Here is a 24,741-nt window from a genome sequence, read left to right as displayed (position 1 = left end):
TTGCAAAAACACATTTAATAGCAACTAGAAAGCTTGGCGGTCCTGTGTACCATGAGAGATCATCATGAGTAACCAGCATGTGCATAGTTATTCCATAAAGTAGCAAGGCAGATGAGTGGTGTCGTCCTTAGTGTGCGATTCTGTTAAACACACTATCCGAGTTTAGTTTCCGGGTGAGGCAGTTTGTTCCTAACGCTCATAGCCCGGCGATGGACGGACAGGGCTCTTATTACAGTAAAGATTTCTTCTTCGCCGATTATCAGACGCATTACTGCTACTTGGGTTTCACAAATCGTAGATCACTCGGATTGTGATTATTATCTATTGGGCAATTGTAGTGACAGTCAGTAATTATTTTCCAACACTAATAAAAATGCCGCAAGCTGTATAGTAATAATGGTAACTCATCTGACTCGTTAACATCTGACTCATGTGACTTGCTTAACTTGTCAACCACGGTAGTACGACAATGACAGAGAAGTGCCACTCATTCTGCAACACATTTGCAGCCTTTTTTATGGCATCAGAGGATGTAAAGTTTTATGGTAACGACTTTGGTGAATTTTTATGGCATCTGAAATGCGCCAATTTCAAATATTTGGTTTCACCGAATGTTTTATTTTTTCGGGAAAAAATGTATTTGGTAGAAAAAGAGTGATAGTCGTAACCATTATTGATGTTTTACTTGAATATCGAGACAGATAAATTTTCAATATATTTGTTAGGGGTTGTATGCAATTTGTTCATATCACATAAGCTAAGATGAGTGACAAGTCTGTAGTTGTCCTATAACAAACTTCATCTATTGCCACACGTTATTATATTAGGCAACCTTTCAAATATTCAGCCAGCAAAGATTAAATGTCATTTATATCGAGGTTGATCTCTAAGCTCTCCTCTCAAAGCCTGATATAAATACTGGAAGTAGCAAAGTTCAGATGACTAGTTCACCAACCTATCGTACATCGCGAGTGTACATCGCCACTCGCGCAATTAAAAACCAATAAAATCTCAATGGCACTACATCGTGACACATACTGCGGTGTTTGCAGATTTTCAATGCCATATCGGCAAACATGACGGTGATTGATCAGTTTTCTGGTCAATAATGATTACGTTATTCCTGGCATGTCCTTCGAAAGTCTTTTCACAACGATTTACTAAATCAATAAATAATACAATAAATCAACATTAGCCGATTCCTAATCGAAAAATAAAATGTAGTCCAAGAATAAAATTTATTTTTACCAAACATCATCATTAAAAATCATTATTGACCAGAAACCTGATCAATCACCTTCATGTTTGCCGATATGGCATTGTAAACCTGCAAACACCGCAGTATGTGTCACGATGTAGTGCCATTGAGATTTTATTGGTTTTTAATTGTGCGAGTGGCGATGTTCGAAAGGTTGGTGAACTGGTCATCTGAACTCTGCTACTTCCAGTATTTATATTCGGCTCTAAGAGGAGAGCTTAGAGATCAACCTAAATATAAATGACATTTAATCCTTGCTGGCTGCATATTTGAAAGGTTGCCTAATATAATAGCGTGTGGCAATAGATGAAGTTTGTTAAATGACAACTAGAGACTTGCAACTCGTCTTAGCTTACGTGATATGAACAAATTGCATACAACCTCTAACAAATATTTTAAAAATTTATCTCAGCCTCCTTTTTTTCTAATCAGTCAAAAATACAAAAATTGACATAATCTAGTTGAGGAAAATTATTTCATGTATTTTTAGTCCTGTTAAATGGCCGATTTCCTATAGCTTATTTGACTAAAAGGATGCCATAGATGAAGTCAAATTACAGTTTCTCAATATTGTTGTTGAAAAGATATTTCACCATCATAAAATCATCTTGACATTTAAATTGTTTGTTCCTTTTTACCAAACATTCCAGAATATTATGCTTATAACCTTTTAGTATATTCTATGAAAGTGGTTAAAAGATATAATAACATTCTAGCATTGTCTTCTCTTGATTTAAACGAGTATAATTCAGATCAAATGCCTGATGTTGGAACTCGACATAAGTTTGACTTGATATACTTAGCCTTTTATGAAAATGGCTGTTTTTTATTGAATACTATAGGAATCAAGTTTTATTGACATAAAAAATTTTGAAACGAACCGTTGAGATATACCTGAGCATTTATCAAATCTTTGTAGCTCTTTTTCATTTATCTTCTTTCTATTGGTTTCACTGAAAACAGAACAAGTGCTCGGAACTAGTGGTTAGATATTTACTGTAATTGTGTAAGAACACATCAATACAGCCATTTTAGTCTTTGTTGGTTCTTTCAATTATAGTTTATCAAATAGTGCTTTCACTCGATGTAATGTAGCTGCTTGTGAATCCAATGTTGAAGGAGTTTGTTACAGCAATAGCGGGTTTGTATTAGTTTTAACACAATTTGATTCTTAGAATTGTATAGTTACGAACTTTTGCAGAAATCAATCCCTGTCGGTGTCTCCGATCAGGTAGTTAGACAAGCATTTTCTAGGTACAACCTTGTTTTTCAGTCCCTGATGCATGTAAATCGCATCAGATCATACACCACGCTTAGAAAAATCTCATTACCGTGGTTAGTACATCACTTTGCGGTGGCTCCATTTTTCATCTACATGCGATAAGCTGTGATTCTCTTATAAAACTTGATTTGCTTAAGCTTCGCTGACTCATCATTTTTATCGAAATAAATGATTCAATTGTTCCTTTTTTATTAGCAATTGGCTCATTCCTCAAATATCAGTCCTATTGAATTGTTGAAAACGCGTAGTCACATGCTTTCGGACCACAATTCTAGTTCTCCTTTACTAGACAAATACACTAACTACATTCTGTATATTGTGATTGTTGTTGCACTTGGGTGATACTTTTTACTTTCAGGTTTGAATGATCAGTCAATGAGTTGTTTTGAGTTGTCTCCCTGTGGAAAGTACATGGCATTTATCGGTGTATATGGATACATATATATCCTCTCTACCAAGGTGAGCTGGTTTAGCATTGCATAGAGCTTAGGCATACTTTCAAAGTTTCTAACGAAGCGAAAGTAAAAAGTATTTGTATTGACGCATATTTAGGGAGTTCTAGCAGTTTAATCTCGACTCTTAGTGTACCACGAGTCGCATCGCTTCACACCGTGTTTGTCTATGGCAATGAAAGCAACTGCTTTTAGTACTGATGGCGCCATGTGCTTATTATTTTTTCAAACTGCTTCTATAATTATTCTGGCACATACGGTTTGAGCTCCATAAAAGATGTGCAAGATTTATGTGGCCTGTCTTATTGAGAAACTGGTGCATTTTTTTACCATTGCCAAAACATTTGCACTTGGTGCAGGTGTTAAAATATTTTGTGGCGTGGAGCTTTAGTATAGCTAGCAAATATACTAGCACAAAGATTGGGTCCTGACGCCCACATTTATTATGTGTAGTTGTTTTATTCTTCCACTTTCAGCGTGGTTCTCTATGCGTTCTCTTAACCCCTGGGCATATTAATCCATACGAGTCTACATATAATGATAACAACCTTTGGAATCCCACGTCTGGTTGTTAGAACTTATGCTAGTCATTATAAGAATATCTTGTCTCCTCATGAGACCCGTCTTCATGGAAAGGGTTTTGCGCAAAAATTTTAGGTAGGAACTATCAACTAAAGTGCAACAAATCCTGCTTGACTTCTTGGAAAGCATCATAACAAGAGGCCGGCTGTGCAAATGTGTATAACATAGTCTTTGCTAGTACAGTCAATGCTCCTACAACTTAAACAAACCATTCTGAGAACGGTTACATTACAGTGATTTTGCGTTTAACAAACAGAAAAATACTGTAAATGGCCTAATCTATTCCATAATCATCTCAAATTCACTCTTTTTGCCCTTCAAATAGGAAAAACTAAAATAATTTCAATTACTGTATGTAATGATTGTACAGTAATCTTTCTCTTTTCCTTATCACTTTCCCTTGGTTTAGGGTCCATGATTACACTAATTTTACGTTAAGTTGATGGAAGCGAACACCTACAATGTCAATTTAAATCGGTTATTTATTTTAATATTTCATCAGACAGAAAGTTCTAAGCTGCAAGTAAAAAACCTTATTGTTCATGTCTAAATTAAACGAAAATTAAAAAAAAAATTCTGTAGTGAAAGATGCGTCTGTGTGTCGGTCGGTTTGTGCGGAGCCAGGGTTAGAGGTTAGCATAAAAGTTCGCTTTCAACGAGACTCCCAACTCGTGATATTGAGCTCGGTAGACCGACACTAACGCCTGTGCCTATCGATCGCCTTGAGGCATTTCTGAATTATTGTGCACATATTTATTATCTGTGTTTCGTTGACACACCTGGCGATCTCTCGCAGCATGCTAGACTGACATGGTCCTAGTGTATGTAATAGAGATAACCTTATATGTCAGGGTACTAGTATATACAATAAAGATACCCGATATGCCAAGGTACTAGTATACGTAATAGAGGTAACCCAGTACTTCATTTGATCTCCTAAGTGCGACAAGAAAGAATATTATATTTGTAAGGATAACCACGGGACTCCCTTTATTCAATTCCAATTTGAGAATGTGCATCAACTTGGCATTAGTTCATGTTATATTATATTTCTTACGTACTACAAAGCTGAAGCTTTACGTCATTTTTTTACGTTCAGCGGAGTTTACCTTATAGGAGTGTCTACTGTACAGATGAACTTGTATGTTGAAGTCTGGTCATATTTCACCTTTGAATATTATTGCATTGTTGGAAATAAAATGTTTAATTAGAGCACTAATTCAAATATGTATTTTATGTTATCTAGTCAAAAGAGCTTATATGTACATTGAAAATGAATGGCTCAGTTAACTGTATAACCTTCTCTTCGGATGGTGAACACCTCTACAGCTTTGGAGGTATGTTTTAAATATTCTTTCATCATACATAGTTGTCTTTCCTTGGCCTTTATGTAGCTGTACACAACTCATCTCTTGCTATCTATATCTTGTCTCCCATGTGCTTGTAGATGAGCATGTATTTAATAGGCGTATTTGCATAGGCGAGGGAAAGAACTGTAAAACTAGCTCGATGCTATTAGCTTAATACTTCACTAATTTTTTCTGCTTTATTTGAGACTAGCATGAAGCCTAGCTTTTCCTTAGGTTTCTATTTTTTTCAATCAGATAGCTCGGGGCACAGTTGTAGATTTTGAATCTAAATTCTACAACAGTGCTTTCACAACAACGATCCATGAATGTGTTCATCGAGGGAAATTGTCCTTAATGCATTCAGAACGGCATTTTTGAGCTTTTAGCCAAATGGATGTTTAAGAGACCTGTTCTCAGCAAAAAATTGAGTTTTAAAGCCAAATATTTTGGCAACCTGCTGGAAGACACGGATGTTGCCAAAATATTTGTGAAGTTTGGACGCAATCGGCAAATGAATGTGGAAAGGCAGAGCGTTTACGTAAAGCCACAAACAGACACACAAAGACAAGTGGAATTTATTAACATAGATTTAAATTTAATCCCTTCATGACTGAGCGCTCACAGGCTATGAGTACTGCAAAGATGATGGTATTTTAGCTCGATTTCTATGTCGAACATTGCTGCTAGGAAGCTGATATATCCAATGACCTTCAATGTCTAGAAGACTGCCAAGCAGATACGCATTAGAAAGCTGAGAAATTTACCTACTAGCTGATTTATATACAGTGGAACCTCGGTTCTCGAATACTTTGTTTCTCGACCAATTCAGTTTTCGATCAGAAAAATTGAGATTTTTCGTCTCGGATCTCGAACATAAATTCGGTTCCCGACCAAACCGAAGCATGCGCATTAGCATCAAAAGTTCAGAACAGCTTTGAAAACATCATGAAAACATTCGTTAACAAAGGGAGAAGCAAATTACGCTTCATAAATTCTTTACAAAAGGAAGAAACCATCTGGGACCACGTCTTTCTACCGAAGAGATTTGCTAGGGAGACAACTCCTCCAGTCGAGGTACCCTAAATTGTTTTGGAGGAGGATTCTCCTTCAACGATGTGAAGTAAACATACCATTGCTGTTTATATTTTCTTTTTCACACGATTTTTGATGTAACTGATCTGTTGTATTTTTCGCTGTTTCATTATCAATTTCTGCAATTTTGGTATTTTATTTTAACCTAGAATGTTTTCGATGTTTTAAGTGCAAAACATACGCAATGTTCGCTTTCTGTTTTCATCATCATAGATAGAAAATCTTCTATTAAAAATGAACATGATTTATATCTACCCGGTTTTATTTATAGTGTGTAGTATACAGTACAGTTTATGATGTAAAATGTTAAAAAAGTACTTTACCGAAGTTATTATCTCTGCTTGGAACGGATTAAAATTTACATATATTAATTCTAATAGGAATAATTGTTTTGGATCTCGAACAACTCAGTTTTCAAACAACCTTCTGGAACGGATTATGTTCGAGAACCGAGGTTCCACTGCATTGTGCTTGCGGTTAACATTTTAAAATCTTATTATCTGTGAAGCAACTAGTTGGAGCTAATAAACCTTTTTGCTAAATTTAAATGCATTTTTGGATTCCATCAATATTTCTAGCAGTTGTATAAGGATTCACTGGACTTGCTTCAGTTTGTAACGGAAACTTGTTTCTATCTATGAAAGAAGTTGAGTTATGAGCCTCTACACAAAGAAAGCTCAGTTTAGATAACGGCCTTGTGTTATTGAATGGTATGCTACAATTTTGCCAATTTATAGGATAAATAATAATGTATTAAGTATTAAAAGTAAATACAGTGCACCCTCAGGATACGATTTCCAGGGTTGGCACTGTATGGTGAAAAAATTGTATGTAGGGGTATAGAAACCATAGTAATCGTATAATGCAAACATCCCCTGGTAAAAATTGTCAAAATTTTATATAAGCGCTGTACATTTTAAAAATTAGTAACAAAATAGTATGTCAACCTTAGTAACTATAGTTACCTACAGTAACTTTATTATATTTAGTGAATATATTGGTTATGATCTGCATTAAAATTTATCGGTACAATGTCTATGAGCAGTACTACATACCATAGAAACTTCTTACCTTCAAGATAGACGTACGCATAACAGAAACTTTGAATTCACTTCAAATAAGTTTGTCTTAATAAACACCCACACTTGGAGCTAAGTTTTAGTATGTATTTTTAACTATTTTACTGAATTTAAACTTTTTATCACTAAAATTTTAACACTCATCAGTTTCTGTCTTCGCTTATACTAAAATTCTTAGTGGACACGTTTAAAGCTTTTTCAACTTAATTCGGTAAGAAAATCCGAGCGATGTAATTTTCGTAATGAAGTGGACTTTTGTTACCAGGTTAAGAGAAGTTGTCTGATCCCGGTACCTTCTGTATGAAGGGATCGCAACTCCAACTTTACTACTGGTATTGAAGGGAATATACAATATGTATATATTACCATTTTACCCACGAGAGTTGTTAAAATGGGAGAAATCGATCATCGTGTTTCATTCAGGCGTTGTAAAAATATTTTCAGCAAACAGCATTTCAGTGTTTTCCTTGACGCACATAATGTGCACACCGACTGTCAAAATTCAATTCGGGTGAAATATTTGTTGAATTCGTATGGTGAAATGATATGTGTATGGTGAGGTGAAAAAAATCATCATGTTCCACATTGTAAGGTGAAAAAATCGTATAACTGGGTAATCGTATCCTGAGGATGCACTGTATACAAAAACAGGTGAAATAGGCCATGTTTATGATACGTGTAAAAATATAATGAAATAATTTGAGTAAATTTATTTAGCACCATTATCTCATTGGCTTGTATTTACGATCTCACTGTTGCTTTCACTTTTTTTATTTTCTGGGCTGTTGATTTGATCTTCACTGTGTTCTAACTTAAAATCTTCTGCACTGACCCAGTTGAAGTCAGCATCAAAACAAATTTTTTAGTCAAGCGATTAATTTTTTTGGCCATTTCTAATAGTTTGACAGACTGTCATAAATGAGCACTGCTTGCACATGCATGCTAAGCACAAAGAATATCTTTAAAGTTATGATACAGTGCGCCCTCGGGTTACAATGCCCCTGTTATATGATTTGAAGTGGAATACAATAGTTTTCACCCTGACCATATGAATTTTATGTCGCCATACAAATTTAACAAAAGGTTTCGCTCAAATTTCAAATTTGGCAGTCGCTGAAAACCTTCTCACAATGCCTGAAAAAGACACGATGGCTGAGTTCTCTCAGTCTAGCAGTCCTTGTGTAAAAAACAGTGATATTTTACATTTAGCAATAGCAAAAAGTAGCAAAATTGGAGTTGCAATCCCTTCGAACAAAAGGTCAGGGATTAGATAACTTCACTTAGTCTGCTAACAAATATCTACTTCATAATGTATTAAACAACATTTTTGAGAACGACATCATCCGAGCTTTCTTGTCAAATTAGGTTGAGAAAGGTTTTAATGAGGTTGGCTAAAATTCTAGTAAAAAGAAAGCCAATAGATAGTAAAATTTTAGCGATGAAAAGTTCAAGGTCAGTAAAATAGTTAAAACACATATTAAAACTTAGCTTTGAGTGTGTGTTTAGTAAGCTAAATTCATTTAAATTAAATTCAACGTTTATATTGTACGTCTGCCTCGGAAGTAAGAACTCCCCACTGTACATGACACTGCACATACACGTTGTACGTTTAATGTTACATTTTATTGCAGATCATAACCACTAAGTACACTAAAGTTACTGTAAGTAACTATAGTTACTAAGTTAATGTACTATTTTGTTACTAATTTTAATATGTACAGGACTTATATAAAATTTTAATGATTTTACCAAGGGTCTTTGCATTATGTAATTACTATGGGTTTTTATGCCCCTCTATACGACATTTTCGCTATGTGATGCCAACCCTAGAACGGATTAAAATCGTATGGCAAGTTCGCACTGTACAGACTATGTTTTGTTTACTGGAGCTAAGAAATCATTGCCATAATACAAATTTACAAATGATTACAAGGATTTTTAAAAAGTATCTAAATCTAACATAGTCAGGATTCATTCTGAGGGCATCGACCTTGAACCGATATTTTCAGGATATATCTCGAAGCATTAAATCCTAAACCTGTTGCATCCAAGTGCGCGGTGGAACCTATCCGATGCTTTAGTTTTAGCATTTTGTAATTCAAACCATAAAATAGCAAACTGGAACTGCATTTCCTTCCAGGACTAGCTTGAAGGTATAGATCTCCTTCCAGGACTAGCTTGAAGGCATAGATTTCCTTCCAGGGCTTGTCGGAAGGCATACATGTAGATTTCCTTCCAGGGCTAGTCTGAAGGCATAGATCTCAACATGTCTGTTTTGTTCATTGCATTACCTATTTTTAAGTTATTCATTAGTTTCCATTTCTATATAACATTTCTATTTTCACTCGGAAATGAGTTCACATTTTCACTCAGTAAATGAGGAAATTTAGTGTATGATGCTGCCATTTCCAAAGTGTTGGCTATTACCAGTTGGTGTCCGCTCAACTATGTTTATATCGTATCATATTGAACTTATTGTTGTTAAAATATAGGCTAATATCAGTGATTGTATTGCTGGATAGTTGTAGTTTTTTTATTGTGATACATTGTCATGTTTTTGTGTGAGATATTTGTTATGTCAGGTAGTACCAAATTTTTTCAATGAATAGTTTTTATTAAAACTGACACCTGTCACCGTTCAAATGAATTTGACTGTAAATAGATTGCTTGCTATCTGAGTATCAGGGCACTCCCAGGTTGCTAGAGAAGTGAAAACTAAATTTCGTTGACTGGAAGCGCTAAATGATCAGTTGAAGCTTGAAGTCTATATACTTGGAATTATCCTCTACATGATGTCTTTTAATGATAACGGATTAACGCAGTAATAATAATAATAATTGGCAAAATATCTTCAGACTAATTCATTCATAGTTTTTTAGTATTTAAAATCATATGCCAATTGGTCAATTATTGTAACCTGCCAACCGTCTTAAGATCGTGGATTATGTATTTCGATCAAAGCATAAACTATTTTTGATTTTTCTAAAGTTTTGAGAATCTAAGCGCCCTTTGCCTTTTATTTGGTCTAGAGCCAAAAAATGGCTATAAATATTCAAGTAGTTATATATGACAATAAAACAAAAAGATTATATAAAAGTTTGCTAGAAAATAAAAATAGATGTCAAAACCATAAAACTAAATTAGTAAAGTCATATTCAGTGAAACAAGATTTTTATTTTCACTCTATCTTAGAGAATTGGTACGAAAATGTAGGCCGAGTTGTACGTAGGTTCAATGAATGAGTTGGCGATGTGAGTCCAATGCCTGAGGAGTTCTCTTTCATTCAATCCGACCATCAACTATGATTAATCTCTACATTCCTTGGTTTATCTTTTGATATTTTCAGACTAATTTATTCTATCTGGCACTTGCGAGGGCTCAGCAAAAATACACTTGTGACATCTTAAGCGTTTTACTAATTAGCATTTTCATTGATGATGATATTTCGTGCCTTGTTTGTTGCGGTGTGTATTATGAAAAGCTGTAGGAGCTCTCAATATCTGTGGGAGGTGTTATACTCGACATCGTAATTTTGTATTTCAATTTATCACTTGGCTGTTATCAAATGGCCTTTCTCATGCTAATCTGCTCCCGATTAGTATGGTGTGGGATGTAGGTCTGTCTAGTTTTTTCCCTTCTTAGTTCTGATGATGCAAGCGAGGATTATGGTGTCTGGCACCCACTCACGTAGGGCCAAAAATAGTTGGCTTTTGTTTATTCTCAGGAAGTGTGTAGAATGTTGTACATTTAAAGGTCAACTTGAAGCGTCGATTTAATGAATTTCAATTATTCAAGTAAAAATGTATTTCGTGGAGAATCAAAGTGGTAAATACTGACAGGGTACATGATAAACGAGCACTGAGTGATGTCACAAGGTCTGTTCATAAGTTCAGTTTGTCGCAGGATTATGAGCGTATGACTGTTGTTACTGAGGAACGCTTCGGGGGCGCCCCCAACTAGCAGACTCGGTCGGGTGTTGATGCTTATTAGTTCCCACATTGGCTTCAAGCACTAAATTAGGATACGGTTCAATTTTCGCAAGGAGCTGTCGAAAAGCAGCAATAAACATATTGCAGGTGAAGGCTGGCAGGAAATTCCGCCAGAAATTAGAACCATGCGCATTAACCTCTGTTTTTTGTCGGAAAATTGCTTTTTCAAATAGCCCTGGCTTTCTGTGCCAGCTTGGTCATGTGATCATCAATAACACAGCTCATGGTAACATAACTACAACCTTATCAAACTATGTAATGTTGTCGCTGGTGTCTCGCAGCTGATGTGGAAAACTGTAAGAAACTTTGGAATGGTGTGACCCACTAATAGTTTTTTGGGAGATCCGTGTCAGATTTGCTCACTAGTATATATTTGCTAAAATTTAGAAAGCGGCCAAAGTTTGCTTCAAGTGATAAAATTGAAAAGATCTTGTATTTCGGGGAAGTATCCCTTTCTGTCCCAGTTAGGGGTTCAGTGTACTATACAACAGCCTGGTGAAGAAAGTGATGGTTGTCTAATAACCACAAGTGGCAATTACCGTAACTAGGATGGGATATCTGATATAAAGCCAACTATTATTAGAAAGTAACTTAGAGAGCAACTAGCTTGAAAATGCCTTAAACGAGGGAGGGATGAAAGTAAATGGGAAATACAAAAAAAGAATTGGAGAAAGATCTTGAGCCGAGCAATAAGAATATGATAAGTATCAAATATAAGTAAGTTAGTTTATTAACTACATGCGTAGATTTACAGTAAAGATACTACAAGTAACATAGCGGTATATAATTTTCTTCATGTTAAAAAGCTGATTATTACCGATGTGTATTTTTCCTTACATATGAGTGACCGTATGATAGATTTATAAATGGGAAACGTCCAAATACAGTTTAATCGATAGATTACATATTTTAGGTAAGCTATTACTAAACTAAGGAATTATTTGTCACCAACTATTAGTTTTGTTTCCTAGTCAGCAAAGAGTTTTTAGAAATATATAAAGCGAGAGATTTGGAATGGTTAGTTATCAAGCTGTAAACTATATCTCTTTCAAATTGAACAGATTCTCTGTTGCACTTGGGTTATTACTAATTACTGATTGCTGGCGACTTTGTACTGGCTCATATCATTGATATGCGCATTTTTAGAGATTTTTTGTTGGATGGGCTCGGTCTAGCTAATGATACTTGTATAATAGTTGTACCTGTTTCAAGACTCATTTTACATGTTCCAGAAGTCTATAACTTAAAGGTTGGTTCACACTATATCGCCGTATTTCGGCGTTGATTCCACAAGACTTCAGTGATCATCTATGATAACAATGTTCACATTATCACAAACCTATCACATTTGCATCAACAAATACTCCGTGCTTAGTGTTATCATTTTTTTTAATTTTTCACAAAACCTGTTTGTTTTCACATGCTCAAATCAAATACTAGTCCCGCAGTAACTATCATAAACGGAAAGAAATAAATAATGTTATCCGCCACCATTACTCATGATTCACATTATACTGGCTGTCGTCGATGCTTGGCGAAATATTGGGAAAGTTTGCCAGCTGCAAACTTTCCTGGCGTATCCGTCGTTGCTATCTGCCCCCGGTTTCTATAATTGACAGTAAACGCTGAAATGAAAATATAGTATGAACCGGCCTTAAACGAGCTGGCATACTTCGGAGTAAGCATGTATGCCAAGTAGTGGTAAGCTGTTAAGTTTTTAGTCATGCTTAGTTTCAGCTTCTGCATTTTTGCTGCATCAATAGCTCCCTCTAACTTCTGCTCCAATGACAGCCAGATTTGAACACCGTCAGCTATGGTGCAGTTTTCGGCTTGCGCTTGATCGATGGCTATCGCTACAGGTTTCAGGAAAATGATGACATCTTCGACATTCCGTTTCATTGACATGTCTCCTACTTTCTTAGCTATCCTTGTCAATCTTGTCTCGATGCTCTTCGCACACTGCTAAGAGCTTTGGCCAGTTTGCGATACAGGCCTCCGACGTATCTATAACACTGTTCGATCGAACATCGCAGACCATAGGCAGTTTCTTTCCACCCGCTGCTTTATACCAAGCATTGGGAAGATGCAAATACCTAGACATCTAGTCTTTTACTCAAATCAGTGCGGTCATTAAAGATAATAAATTTAATTATCTACCAGAGACTTGTCTTCCCTTCCATTAGTTAAAGAAAGGTGCAATGCTGTTTATAACCTCATCGTTATAAGCTATGGACATTAGTAGGCTTCTAACCATTCCCTACCCACTGTATTGCTGCACACAATGAGCTAGATTGCTAGAATGGTCTGCAAAAGAGCCTTCAGTGAGCTCAAGATACATAGTAAGGTTTATTTCAAACATATCTACCGCGTTATAGAATAAAAATCAAAAAAATTGTAATTTTTTGGGCGATTTAAATCAGATAAAAATCGCCTGATTTAATTCGGTTGATTTAAATCGTAACAACCCTGGTGGCTGGTACATTGTTGTTACTCTATTGGTGCGTTTACACTGGCCGACACCGACTCCGATTAGGTGCCAATACCCCGACTCAGACAGGTACCTCCGACATTTCACGTATGGGTGCCGACACCGACTCCCACTTTACATTGCAACGATCAAACGATTTTTGTCGGTACCAACAGCCAATCACAGCGTTTCGCCGTTCTGACCTTCACCCGACCACGCGAAGACGAGTACACATAAAAATCAACGCGCTTGATGTGGAAAATTATATACTAGTACTACACTACTACTACTGCTCCTACTACTACTGCTAGAAGCAACTACTGAATGCCAAGCAATGAATGAATGATGAGGCAATAAAAATCCGAGCAAAGAACTGTACGTACAGTTCTTTCGTCCGAGTAATTACAATAAATAAAATGAATAATGAAGAAGATTGAATGGTGAATGTATATTTGTGGTAGTAGAGTAGTGTGATGGACGCCGGGCCAACACTTTACACTTCTTGTAATTATTTGTTTGTATATATTTTATATGTCTGTAAATATTTTATTATATGAGTTGTCCTTTTTATTCTCTCTTTATTGCCTTTTTATTGTTGGCCTTGTTACTCGTTATGCTATCAATTGTCGTCGTTTATGTTGTCATATCAACGCACTAGCGGGCCTAATTATTGGCCATTTAAACATTGCTAGCCGGTGTTCTCACTCGGTCCCGTTAGCCAGAACGGGCAATTTTATTGTATATAAGGGAGCAACGCTCACTTAGTAGACAGAGCAAATGGCCGTACGCTCCTCAGCTAGTGAATTTCCTTCGCTAATAAAACATTGAATGAAATCACACGCAATTTATTTCTGTATGACATAATCTAAATCGTGCCAAGTAAGGACCGGCAAATTTCTTTACAGTTGTATTTACAGTAGTACTAGTAGTAGAACTAGTAGTAGTCGTACAACTGGCTATTCACTTTTAATTAATTTAAATTAAAGAAAAAAACTTGATTTTTTGGTACTCTCGCGTTCACATCGTTGCTAGCCATGCTGGTTCACTATTAAAAAGAGAACGAGGGAAAGTTTAATGACAGTCTTCTAGCCTCTCATTAAACCTAGCCCTTTCGTTTCATAAACTTAGCACTGTCATTAAAGCCTAGGCTCATTTAACCAGAGGCTCCTAGCTTCTGATTGGCTGATGAGCGTCCGACTTGTCGGTGCAACCGGGCACTGCTGGGTAGCTCCGACACCGACTTTCAGATCGGTGCCGACACCGATTTTTCTGTTCACACCTACCGACACCGACTCATCAAATTTGTCTGTGCACGACAAAATCGGTGACAAAATCGGCCAGTGTAAACGCACCATATGTCTATTCTCAGTGATTGTTAGAAACATAAATTTGTAGTTAGAAATTGATGCATGGACTAATAGTGATCTACTCATCAAGGATGTATTCAGAGTTGCATGATGCATGTTGTGTTTAGGGAAAAAAATTTATGAGAGATAAGATGAGACCATTTATTGAAGACATGAACATAGCATATGTTCCTTGTGCAAGCTGCATTGTAAGGTTTGAGCAAAATTCTCTACATTGCAAAGAATGATTGTGAGGGGAAAATAATGATTTTTTTTTATAGACGACGCAGTTGTATATGTCTGGCAGATGCGGAGCAGAGAGTGTGTTCATAGGTTCCGTGACGAGGGATGTCTAAATGGTACATGCATCTCCATCGACTCCTTAAACCATCATATCGTCTGCGGGTAAGTAGTGAGTATAATTTTTGAAAAGTTGTTTTAAAAGCCAGCTTATCGGGTTATCTCTCGGCCTAATTGTTGAAGAAAACAATTAGTTTTCCTTACCATGTCTGTTCAACATAACCTAGAGATGCATCTATGCATCTCTAGGTTTCAAGATGCGTCTATATTTTATACTCTCTTCGTTCAGGTATGTAGGTATTTGAATTACTCTTTACTCTGCTGCTTTGTAAGGTTAAAAAACCAAGGCTAGATCTGTGACAGTAGATGACTGCGGTTTGATAATTGTGATTGTTCTATTAACTTTATGGTCTCACACTGATGAGACCCACATAGGAAAAAATTATTTCAAGCACCATTAGTTACAATAAATTTATATAATAATAGAAATAATAACAAGTAATATATGTGACCAACAATATATTGCAACAATGGATAGATATGTACATGTAGATACCACTTCTGTGTTGCAAACAGGGTGGTCAATGATAATGCCAATCATACTTGTTAGTAATGTTGCTAGGGCAAATCGATTTAGAGTTACTGAGAATCAAGGATAATCAATCACTTTTAAGACTTATTTCACAGTTGCTGAATAATTTGACAGCTGAATCGACCCAGAACATAGGGTCAGCATAGTTTCAATGATGCCGATAACCAGACAAACAGTCATCTGTTGTTCTCCTGCTGAAATGGGTCTTCAAACGTGTAGGAGACACATTGTTTTAGGGGTAGTTGTTATTCGCTTGATGCGAATTGCTGATTGGTTCTTTTCGCGTCCGTTTTTGCAAAGGCAACCATCTTGAAAATTAGAATAGTTTTTTAGGCCTAAGCTATCTGGCATATCCTACTACCCCTCTCTCATATTTCTATGTTTTCTCCCTCTCACTTCTCCCTTGCTACTCTCTCTACTCCTACTGATTTGGACTTCTGCTCTATGTTTTTCTCCCTCTGTTTTTCATCCCTTTTCTTTCCCAGTTTCTATCATCTCCATTTTCCTCCATTGCAGGTTCTCGCTAACTCTTTTTTCCATGTTCTGTCTAGCGAGATGTTTACCCATTAGTCAAGCCGAGATGTGATCAATGCGGATGTCCGCAAGAACTATTTTGACCTATTGTTGCTACGTCTGAGACATTTGATTTGGCACGTTGAAAACCTTTAATGTATTGGGTATTAAATCTATTGTTGCCAGTTCAAAGCCTGACACCTAGGTAATTAATTAGAAATTCAATCGCTATGTTCTCTTCATGTTCTCTTCGTCATAAAGCTCAATGCGCTAGTTTAAAATACTGCACTTATTTGAATTTGCGAATACAGTAGAGGCTCTCATAACGTATACTTCCTTAGCATAAATTACATATAACATAAAGAATTTATGTGAAGTGTTTGCTTCGTATTACGTAAAAATGTTCCATATAACGTAAAGTGTCACATCGGGCGAGTTCTCAAATTTGATATGGATAGCTATAATATTGTAGTTAGCCGTAAAATATAATTTTTCTTTTGCCACACTTGAGAGAGCTAACGGCTTATATGGTTATTTCTATTATGTATACACGAGTACGTTGGCAAATTGTTTGCTGTACGAGCCATGTCATGGAGAATGGCAATATATGATGATGCGTGTAAATTAATTAAAAGTTGTGAATGTACTGCAGCTTTGGAAACGTAACTACCAACTGAAAAGCTGCTGCTCTTTATCACTTTTATCACAAAAAGCAATCCGCCGAGTGGAATTCAGTGCTGGAGATGTCGCATCACAGCGACTTCTATTTAGACCTCATTACGGGAATACCAGTGTTGGACATTTTCTAGCGTTTTATAGCTGAATGAATTATTTTTAGCATGTACGCATTCTTAATGGTACCCTAATCCGAAACATAGTGAAAGGTTTAAAACTTTAATTTTTCTAGAATGTGTTTATAAGCTACACCACAAACTTTTAAACAAAATTTTGTGTTCACAATTGCGGCTTATACACGAGGATTTACAGTAAGTCTCACTCAAGGCGTGGTCACACGAGCACCGAACCGACGTAGGTTCGCTTCAGAGGCTGGTTCGGTTCGTGGCACATGTCACGCGGCATCCGAAGTCATTTCGCTTCCTAGATACCATACGTATAGAGACAGGACACTGTTTCATTGGTAGTTTTTATGTACTTGAGTTTAATATTTCTATCGTAAACAAAAAACTTTGAGGAACAATTATAAATTATAATTACACAGCAGATTTATCAGAAGATCGTTCAGCTGCTCAAAATAAATCACTCGATACAAAGATTTTGCCAACCCTTCCCATCAACATAATTATATTTTTTATTAACATATGAATGTTTTTCTATGCTGGGTACATAACAAACAAAGTCTTTATCATAGTACTGTGGTTTTACATAAATAAATCAGTCAACGATACTTCATCAGGATGAATATGACACATTACTTATATTCTACACAAAAGAAAATCACAATCATTCTCTTACATTTATGCAAAACTTGAATGCAACATCTTACATTTATGCAACACAATCACAAGTCCGGGTGAGCCTTGTCGTAAATTGCTTCATGTTGTTTATTTAACGAAATAAAAGTATCGTCCCATTTCTTTTTTAACTTTGCTCACATGCACATAAGGAGAAGTGTGACGCGTGCTCGCTAGAATTTTAACCAGCCAATAAGAGCAAGGGTTTGGCCACGAAATTTCGAGCAGGACCGAAATGGTTCGTTTCGGCCAGAAATGTCTTCGGCCGAATATTTTACAGCTGACAGCGACGTCGTTTTGCGTCATTTAGTTCGGTTCGGCGCTCGTGTGACCACCCCTTTAGTCAGCCCTCAGAGTGCCTTAAAATTTTGCCTACAATTGTCTCCACTGCCGACTGTGTGTATAAAACATGTCCTGTTTTTTATCTTTATTATAGCTGCAATTAGAAGATTTCACATGTGCTGTTCTGTAATATTTTTAATATTAACTCTTTTGCTAAGAGGAGCTCTGTAGTACCACTCAGCGAAGAGTTTGCGTATGACCAAGAGCCGCAGAGGATGGCTTTAGCCGGCTTCGTACAAATGATTTATGATTAGTCAGTAGTTGATTATTTACTCTATCGTATCGGTACTTAAATGAAAGGAAACATTTATCTTCATCCGTTAAGGCCGTTAAACCAATAGAAAATATATTTACAACTCATCTTGAGTGTAGTTTCGCTTTGCAAAAACTTTTTTATTGCAATTTCTTTGCAACGATGTTTCACATGTGATTGTGTCAGATGCAGCAACATATTTTCATTAATTTTAGATCTATAGACTTTGAGTAGTTTTTGAGAACAATGACACTACTGAGAGTGATTGTTTTTACCAGTAATAATGTTGTAATTGTAATAATATTGATAAATCGTTTAACTCAGGCTCGGCATGATACATCAACATTCTCATGGTCTTATTGAAATTGGCTGTAAAAGTTTCTGAGCTCCGAGTGTTCTGCGAAGCATTTGTGGTGTTTTTATGGCATCATCTGATTTAAGTTTTGTGCTAATTAATTTGGTATCAAAAAATTTTTTATTGACCATGTGATTCATAAGTTATGACGATTTATACCAGCCTTTGTCAAGTATTAGGTTTTACCTAATATGTAATTATGTCCCGGTAAGGAAATCTATTTGGTAGCGAAAGAGTTAATATACACCGGTATACAATAGACTGGAATTCTTTTTGCCTTGCAATACGTACATGAAAATGGAAGTTCGATAATAACGTACCCATAATTACATAGTTGCTAGATTTTTATGCCAGATATTATGCTATCCTAAACAATTTTCTGCCAAAGCCTTGAGCAAAAGAAAACATTGGAGTAATACCGAGTTGCCCATAGCATTAATTTTTTTATTCAGCCTAGTAGATAGCCTGCTACATGTATATTATTAAAATACTTCCATTTGTCCTTGACCTTCACTACGGCTTTAACCCTTTGGCAGGGGAAACGACCAAAATGTTGTTTACCGGTTGCGTGGGGAAACGACATTTATGTCGATTTCGGTAGACGTTTATAAAGCTGTCGCCTAGTAACGTTAAACAAAGGATATGAACACTAGTAAGTTTTAAATATCATCAACAAGATAGCGGTCAATGATTTACAATATGAAACGATTATCTGAGAGGTGTTGCTTTGTGCTAAAAGCTAAACAAATCGTGCCTCCTTGGAAAAGAATAAAAGTTGGAAAAACCAGTCAACATCGGCTCGACTTTCAAAATGGTAAAATAAAAGATTATTTGATCCTGCGATCATTAGTGATTTTTTGTCTGATCAGAATAAAAATAATTCAAATGATAGAAGTGATGTAAACTTTTTTGGACTTTTAATATACTTGGAATATACAGAAAAAACGATCGTCATGGTGGCTCACACGGCTACGTTATAGCGTTTGACTCTACCGAAAAAAATGCTTCCAAGCATTTCATACAGGGACAAATACACATGGTTGTATTTTTTTGAGTAGTAGATATGTGAATGAATGTTTATATACAAAAATTTTTGTTCATAGAAATAAATTTAAGATTTGAGCTATGCATGTTCATAAAATATCGATTTTATTGAATTTTCGAAAATAAATTACACCAGTTTCGGTTGTTTTTGGGGGCTTTAACCCAGCCAAAGGGTTAAAGTAAGCATACCGAATGATTACAAATTGTTTCATCAGAATTGCTCTTAATTCAATTAAAACAAAGTTGCCTGTCTAGGAATCATTTCATTTTTACTAATCCGTAGACTTTGTCTATGTCATTCCTCTTCAAGGTTCCTGTTACAAGGCTTAAATGAGAGACGCTTAAATGAGAGACGTTAATCACTTGATCCTACCGATCATGTAGCATCTTACAATAACTAAGCTGTTGTTACACTTTACAGCCTGTTCTAATATCCGCGTTCAGCTCAGTTCAGCTGTCACAGTCAGTGGGGAATCTCTGGAATGCTATAAATTAGTGGTGATAGGTCTTTCAGGCTAAAATGTATTTCCTACAGCCAGCTGAATATACAAGTCCTTTTGTGCTATAAAACTGCCTTTACTAGCAATGTTTTTTCTCTGACAGAATAGAAGCAGTGAATGGAAATAGCTTATAACACTTAAGCAGAGAGTGTAGGTGCATACACGACACTGTATTGAAGTGTCCAATTATTTACGTAGGTAACAGTCAGAGAATCAGGCAAAAAAGTCACACCACAACACTGTTGAAATGTCTTCAGGTAATTGTAACTGATCGGACACCATTTGTCAAAAACTAAAACTTAAATATGTGATCGTCTGTGCGTGCCAGCAATATTCCCAACGTTTATAAGCACGTAATCTTCCGATACAAGTCTATTATGACCGCAAAACAGTTAAAAATAGTTCAAACCAGTTAACATTGCAGCACAAAAGTTTCATTATCTCAGGAACAACTACTCACATTAGTATAATATAAACTTTTGTGGCGCGTGTCGAAGGTTGATTGACAAAGGCACTAGGCAGACTACCACTCCAGGATTTTCTCTAGATTGTGTCAACTTATGTTTAATGGACAAAAATTGATGTCTAATCCATTGTAAAGCCACATCCGTAACATAACCAGAGAGATAGTAACACTGTGCAGCATAAAAAATGGTAGGCGCTGGATTGTTATAAATAGTGTGGCAACATAGGTCTCTAGAATTTTTTTTTTTAATTGAGTATTGGAGCAGTGCTTGATGCCGTCAAAATAAGATTTTGAAGTTGACTCGGAAGGGAGGTTCTTGTGGCATCATTTCAGAGTTTTGGCTTGGTGGAGAGTAGCCTACATGAGCGGCACTGGCTATATTTCAATGCTTCTCTTCCTTACTAAAAATCGAGAATGTTTGGCAAAACTTTGATGTGCTTTTTTATTTTGTCAAGGTTTGCGATAAAAATTACAAAAAAAACTTATTTTTCTACTTTTTCTTGTTTTTACATGGTAAGTTGAAATAAGATGGACAAAAAATATCATGCCATTTAGAAGCAATACTTTTTGTTTTAGATTGTAATGTATCCTTTTTTGGATTATCTGCTGGTAAAACAACTACATTTAAGTCTGTTATTATCAGCAGGGGAGACAACTAAGTCTGTTATTATCAACAGGGAGATAACTAAGTCTGTTATTATCAACACGGAGACAACTACATGTAAGTCCGTTATTATAAACAGGGGAGACAACTAGTCTGTTAAAGAGAGGGATGGTGTACTTGCTGTCTGCTCAGAGATGACACGTCTCTAGACTTCCATTTTGGCTGCCTGTTATGAACATTAACACTCAATGGATTACATTTAGGATATTATATATTATTATATATTTATATTAATAGAAATTGAGAAAGTTGATGCTAAACCATAAAATATAGCTTATCAAGATATGATGAAAAAGCAAAACATAATCGCGCGTGTTTTGAGCATGGTCTCCTATAAAACTGCTATATGACAATATTATAGATGAAATGTTGTTTTGAACAATGAAAAGTCAAGGTCAACACCTTCTCTCATAGATAGTCACTCCCTTTTGCAAGAATGCTGGTTGTCTTTGTCTTGTATGTAGTCTCAATTGTGTTGCAATAGAATGAAGGCAGTTGATTCACAACTATATTTCCTATATCAGCTCTAGTAGAGGTTTCAGAGTTGTCTTCTCGTGTCAAGGATGATAGTTCATCAGCTCTAGCTAGGTGACCCATTTTCAGGTTTGGCTTGGCTGCAAAATAAAAAGAGGCTGTAGGTAAAGCGAGAAAGTATGGATGAATCTATCACTAGTTAGCCAATACTTTTGAGAGCCTGATGAGCACATCAGCGCTGATTCTCTCGTTTAGGCAGATACCTCTTCAGCTATAGCCAAGTGCGCCAACATCATCTCCTTTTGCAAGAGTGTGAACAAAGCTCTTTATCTTATATAATATGAGCTTCGTTTTAGTTGAGAAGTTGAATTGAGTTGTGTGTTTCGGCATGCATAGTTTTTGAAGCAACTTTTTAGGCTCACATCAGGAAATGATATTTGGTATCAAGTTAATATTTTGTAAATAATTTTAGCACAAGCCCTTGTATTGTCTTCACATTTGTCAGTTTGTTTCGCTTCAAGATAAACGTGTACTTTAGGTAGCTGCATATCTTTGGTATGTCTACTAAAACTGGCCCACTTTAAACTGATAAAATCAAAACAATGTTTCCTTGATTTAGTCTTTGTGGAAATATATATCCACTAAATAAATTTTTTGCCATTTCTAGAAAAGCACTAGGTTCTTTAAGCTGAAATTTCTTTGGTTAAGCTTTCCTAAAAAAGTCACAGATTTTATACTTTGTAAAATACTATTGAAATAAATACTAAATACTATTAAAATTAATTTTAATTTGATCAGATCATTCTGATATAAGTTTATTTGTGGTTTTTATACCATCACATATGCCTATTATGCATATTGTAAGACAATTCATGAGCTCTGCTTGTTGGTAGGAAGTCGCACACTATGTTTTCATAGTGCGTATGCGGAGTTGTGCGTACATCGAGTAACTGTGCAATAAGTGTTTCAATAGAAATGCATGTGTGGCAGATTAATGTAGTCGCTTTATTTAAAAAATTGTTTATTAAAAGAAAGGTTATAGTGGAACACTCTTGTCTCACTTAGCTGCACACTTTTTGATGCGATTTTGAAAATGCTTAAAATGGAATAGCTTTCGTCCCATTTTCTTGCTCGCCATTCGTGAAAGCCATTTTTATCACAAGCATGAAACGTCCAATAAAAATTTGCGCCTAGCAAAACCTGCTTGTCTTGTGGCTCTTTGTCGTTTCCATCCGGCGGATGACGCAAGTTTGCGTATTAACAGCATCATGGAAACACACTGATTGTTCACAAGCGGACATGAAAACAGCGACTGATGACTTGACTTCACAGCTATCTTTGGTTAAGTACAGTTAAGTCTCTAGATAATTCTTTCTGAGATGTGATTCGTATTCCAAAATCATGGTATGTTGAACAAATATCTCTTTAAATATATGCCATATTTTGTTTAAATCTCTCTGCAGTCCATATACTTCATAATAAATGCTTATGTAATTACGCTAGGTAACAAGTGTATTATAAAGAACTGTAGAAAAATACAAATATAGAAAAGCTAAATCAATAATATAGTCACCGTCTACAAACAAAATTTTTGCTTATTACCGTAGAGACATGAAAGCAAAGGTATAGCCTCGGCAATTCATAGTTTCAGAGGCAGACATAGCTATAGAGATACTCGGCTAAATTTAACGTTGATTAGGCAAAGTCTAGATTCACTTAGTTTACATACTCTTTTATTATTTTTACACAATTCGATGTTATACTTTTATTTTCACCAGCTTTTTCACTTAATTTTTTATTGAATACCGCATAAATTAGGTACCAAGTCAAACGCGTTCTCAAGTCAAAATTTACATTGCGCAAAATTTGTTTGATTGTGACAAACATATTTATCTCTAGTGTGCTACTAAAACTTACCTTATTCAATTTTTATCTGGAAGTTATCTTAGAAGCTGATGCTAAGAAACTTTAACCTCTCTTCTCTCTCGCTTCGCCTTCTGCTCACACTGAAATTCTGTTCTCTATCCGGCTCTTATATACTAGCCAGGATATTGCATCTCAATCATCTTTCTACCTACTCAAAACTAGTCATGCAATCATTTACCACTCTTTCACCACAATAACCTGAATAATTGCTGTGAGCCATCACTTGCCCACTTCCTTTCCTTTTTAGCTCAGTCTTTTACATAAAATCTAAATATATATTATCTTTAGGGTAGGTAGAGAAGTATTAATGTGTGGTCAGAAAGGTTTGCTGAATCTGATACGATTCTACCAGTCCAATATTTTTATCAGTCATTTATCTCACAGGGATGTCAAAAGCATTCTATTTGAATTTATGACATTTGCTTGAAAAGAGGTTACCGTAATCGCCCAAGTATAATGATTACTAAAGTATGGTACTAAACTTCACTATTAAAATAAAAAAAACTCATTTTTTTCACATAGTATAACGCTCCCGTAAGTTTTCCAATTTAGTGTGGTATCACAGGCAGGTTATGCCGCTATCTGCCGACTAGGTCATGGATAACTGGGTTAAGGTATTAGTCTTCAGTGTTGTTTGAGCTTCACTAAACCGGCCGATGACAGCAACGAGACTAAGCCAGATAATGATGAGACAGTCTCAAAATTGGGTGTTTATATCTAACACTAAGTATAAAGTTGAAGGATTACGAACGGGAATCAACTAAAAAAGGAACTGACTCTACTGATTTTTGTGTGCTTGGGTGTGTGTTACAACTGTATAACGATTTTGTATTTTCCTTAAATATTTTTTTGTTAAAAGACTGTGTATTAAAAGAAAAAGAAATTGACGGCAGTCTATGTTGTATTTTCGTATCTTAACTGTGCAACAGTTTTGGATTTTCTTT

General features: G+C 35.8%; 1 protein-coding gene across 2 annotated transcripts in view; it reads left to right on the top strand.

Moving 5' to 3' along the window:
- LOC137405900 (U3 small nucleolar RNA-associated protein 18 homolog) overlaps nt 1-24,741 on the top strand; it is a 67,637-nt gene that overhangs the window by 20,297 nt on the left and 22,599 nt on the right. For both annotated transcript variants that reach the window (XM_068092350.1, XM_068092351.1), the window contains exons 10-12: nt 2,899-2,999; nt 4,821-4,911; nt 15,178-15,301. In XM_068092350.1, the coding sequence (XP_067948451.1) occupies nt 2,899-2,999; nt 4,821-4,911; nt 15,178-15,301 (316 nt within the window). The remainder of the gene's footprint in view (nt 1-2,898; nt 3,000-4,820; nt 4,912-15,177; nt 15,302-24,741) is intronic.

The sequence above is a fragment of the Watersipora subatra genome, chromosome 10, assembly GCF_963576615.1.
Source record: "Watersipora subatra chromosome 10, tzWatSuba1.1, whole genome shotgun sequence".
In the NCBI taxonomy this organism is placed as follows: Eukaryota; Metazoa; Bryozoa; class Gymnolaemata; order Cheilostomatida; family Watersiporidae; genus Watersipora; species Watersipora subatra.
The sequence above is the reverse complement of the archived record's forward strand: the minus strand, read 5'-3'. Positions and strand labels throughout refer to the sequence as shown.